Source organism: Sinocyclocheilus rhinocerous, unplaced genomic scaffold (assembly GCF_001515625.1).
Source record: "Sinocyclocheilus rhinocerous isolate Xijiao unplaced genomic scaffold, SAMN03320098_v1.1 scaffold19, whole genome shotgun sequence".
In the NCBI taxonomy this organism is placed as follows: Eukaryota; Metazoa; Chordata; class Actinopteri; order Cypriniformes; family Cyprinidae; genus Sinocyclocheilus; species Sinocyclocheilus rhinocerous.
In genome coordinates this window covers 1668996-1672866 of record NW_015638975.1, presented here as the reverse complement: position 1 = coordinate 1672866, position 3871 = coordinate 1668996, and the positions used below count along the sequence as shown (strand labels likewise).

At 38.7% G+C, this 3871-nt stretch overlaps 1 protein-coding gene across 3 annotated transcripts in view; it reads left to right on the top strand.

The window, feature by feature from the left end:
- Window positions 1-2845, top strand: part of LOC107750532 (golgin subfamily A member 6C-like) — an 8725-nt gene extending 5880 nt beyond the window's left edge. For all 3 annotated transcript variants that reach the window (XM_016565954.1, XM_016565957.1, XM_016565953.1), the window contains exon 3: window positions 2023-2845. In XM_016565954.1, the coding sequence (XP_016421440.1) occupies window positions 2023-2402 (380 nt within the window). In that variant the 3' untranslated portion in view covers window positions 2403-2845. The remainder of the gene's footprint in view (window positions 1-2022) is intronic.
- Window positions 2846-3871: the final 1026 nt, after the last annotated feature.

Below are 3871 nucleotides of genomic sequence, written 5' to 3'. Positions count from 1 at the left end.
CATAACACACACAGTTTCACCCAATCTCATGTTAATCTTGAGTACCTATAGAGTAGTACTGCATCCTTCATATCTCCAAAAAGTGTCTAGTTTTATCATATTTATAAAAGAAAAATACAGCTTTCCGATTCTCTCCGGAAACAGCCGAGCTCCTGGAGGCGTGCCGTGGGCGGAGCCAAAGAGTGACAAGCACTTGCCCTCTTGCCAACAAAACACAGACATTTGATGCAGTTTCACTTACCGTCTGCAGTTCTGAATCATGACTGGGATCTTTTATAGCTGGGATCACTCCATCTTTCAGTATCAAACGATGTGCAAATCCAGCGTCGAACTGGGCCTTGTTTATAAAACGTTCCTCAACAAACACACTTGTGAAACTCCGTTGCTGCCCCGGAAAAACAAACTGCATCCACTGTTTACATAACGCTGGGTTCTTTAGGAAGCTGAACAAGGTTATCTTTCCCGTACAACCAAAAACACACTTCTTTGGAGACATTCTTCTCGAGTGAGTCCCGTTCGGTGCAGCCGAATGAAGTGCGTTGATGGGCGCGATTTTGCTCTCGCTCTGTGGATGCGTGCGCGGGCGCGTTCTTCCGGGAGAAATGCCCATACAAGAAGTTCCACCCTTCATTACGTCACGAAGAGCCATGCTCGAAAAAAACTCTCCGAAACTTGTACAAAACCGGAAGGAGTATATTTGACACAGAAATACTCCGTTCTACATTCATATCGTTTTTTGAAACTTTGGCCATGTTTAGCATGAGAATCCAACTCATTAACTGTGTAAATAACTCAACATTAATGAAATAGCATTAGACCTCCCCTTTAAGGGGAAAAAAAATCTATTCCTGCTAATGCTGTAAACTATACAAGGAATCCTATAATTTGGTACATTATCAAACTATTAGAGGTTAAAATTGACAACAGAGCCCATTATATTCAACTGCTTTTTATTTTAAAATATGAATCTCACTGAACTGAAATTAAACTAAAATGTTTGTATACAACTCAATTGCACATACGGTAGATTTATTCAAAGTAAGTATGTTCAAACATGTATATATAATTAACAGTAAATAAGCTCCCCATTTTTTGTAGCTAACCAACGAACTGAACACTAGATAACTCCGGAGTTAAATGCAACATTAAAGGGGTCATCGGATGCCCATTTTCCACAATTTGATATGATTCTTTAGGGGCTTATTGAAAAGTATATAACATACACTACCATTGAGAAATTTTAACCAAAGTAAAACAACACCCTTTTTACCCTGTCAAAAACAGCTCTGTTCATAGCGAGCCGTTTCCTTGAATGTCCCTTTAAATGCTGGCCCGCCCCTCTCTTCCGTGGGGTGATGCGCTGTTCTCATGAGGCTGTAAACTTTAGCCACATTCATCGTGAAACTTGCTAAGTAGCCCATTATTAGGAAAGGTGATTTGCAAAGATTCATTAAAAAAAAAACTTATACTCACTTCTTCTGTAGATGAAGCTGGATCACGAATGATTTGCGCGAACATAGACGCATTTGGGTAGATCGGGGGCACATTCCCTTCAAAAACAAAAGTAATCCTCTGCGTCTTCAGCGGCTCAGATGTCGGGAGTAAATGATGACTGCAATGTTCGTTATTACATCCAACAACAAAACACCTCAATCGCTTATTCAGAGACATTCTTGTCTACTCCTGCTCTGGCATCAAAACAATGGCGGACTGTCCACCGCTCAGTCAGGGCGGGTCTATGGTAAAACACCAGTGTCAATCAACAATCGTGGGAGTGGCCTGGGTCTGTGTGACGTCACGCAGCCAAGAATCTGAGATCGGCTTGATTTGAGAAAGGGGTTATCATTTATTGGGATTTAAAAACAACAAAAAAAACTGGGTGGATTTTTATCATTATAGGGTGGTTGTGTACACACACTGCCAACACACAAAGCTCCTTGTGGTTGTTCTTTGATTACGCTTCCGTGCCTATATTAAAGGCTTTAATTGTTTTTTTTTTTGACAATTTTTTTTGTCCCTTAGGTGCTAAGTGGTCTGAGAGTGTGCGTATATTGGAAAGAGAACGGGAGCTGACAGAGGCGTTGAGGCGTGTCCAGCAGGAAGAGGGGCGGAGCATACAGCTGCAGAAGGAGCTACTGCAGCAGTTCCGTGAAATGGATGCTGAGCGCCGAGTGCTTCAGAACCAGAAATGTGAACAAGAGCAGGAGCACGCAAGATTGCGGAAGGAAAAAGAAGAGCTCCAGAAGGAGAAGAATGAACTCCAGAGAGAAAAAGAGGAGCTGCAGAAGGAGAGAGAGGAGATTCAGAAAGAAAAGGAGGAGCTGGAGAAGCAGAAACAAGAACTGGACTCTTGGAAAAATTCTCACGCGCAGGGACAGACCTCTGGATTTTACAATTGTTGATATACTTCAGTATGTCTGTTTCACAAGGAAACGAGGATTTCCTTTTTATGGAAATAGTTATTTCTTTACCCTTTTTATTTTTACAAGATTGATTTGGATTGGGGGGATGGGGTTGTGGGAGTGGGGGAAATGCCAGGGATGTTGTATTTTGTTTAGCTAAATGAAAGTTTATCTGAACCTAACAGGATTTCAAACACGTACATGCATGCGAATTATAGATTACCTGCCGTTAAAATAGAGATTCGTAATAAGGCCTTTCATGTCAGATATCTAGAAAATCAGTTTCATTGAATCTACTCACGCTGTACATATATATATATATATATGAGTGTTAACACAAAAAAAGTTCATGTTCATTCCAGAATTGACCAGTGTGTGAATGTATTCCAAGTGATTTTGTACATTTCTGCACTGGGAATAAAAAGAAAACTTTCAGCAAAAGTGTTTTCTCAGTCATTTGTGCCATTTGTGTTATTCCTGCCCTAGAGTTGATAACCTATCACATTGTCTCACTGTTTTATTTTATTTTTTAAGTCGACAGTATTGGTTAATGTAAAGGCTGGCAAGATGGTTACAGCATTAATATTTATTGTGAAGAGAAATTTAAATGAACTAACATGATTTTTGCTCGCATTTGCACTGTCATAACCCTGTTTTGTACATTTGACATTTTGGAGAAAACGGGGTTTCCGTGGGGTTTTAAAAAGTCTAAAATTTAGTTGTATGAAATATAAGGCCTTAAAAAGTCTTAAATTACACAAGAAAATCTTAATTATGATTTCAAGAGGTCTTAAATTTGGGGACGGTAAGACCAGAATTGCGATATGCTGAATGTGACGAATAAACTTCAAAAGACTATGATTTCATGAGAGCTGCACGCAGGGCCGGCCCTAGCGTTTTGAGGGCCCTAAGCAGATTTTCAAAAGGGGCCCCCATACCTACAGTTTCACCTAACCACCCGCATCCCATCCCAATGTACACATCCTACACTGACACCTAATTGTAAAGACTTACCAATTTGTTTTACTCAATATATTTATCTTTCAAGATATAGATAGGAAAATATATTTGGGTAGTTGACAAATATCCAGTAAAAAAACTTTTTTTTTTGTAAAACACTATTCCTGGTCCTTCAGCTAATTAAAGTTGTCCGTGGAGTTTAAAAAGGATATGGTGTCACACCGGAGGACATAGTTTTCAGTGACATAATGTATCAAGTTCATATGCTTTTAGAAATATATGGATGAAAAAATGATTGCCAATTACTAAAATAGACACTTGTAAAATTATGCCTGAGGTATTTATTAACAATTGTATGCTTTTCTTTTTAATTTATAAAAGTTGTAATTTATTGAACATCCTTGAGACAGTCACACCATAGGACAATTTTGAGATTTAGCTCAAAAATAAAAAAATCAAACAATCGAATAAGAAATGTTTAATCATTTATTGCATTTTAAATAACGGCA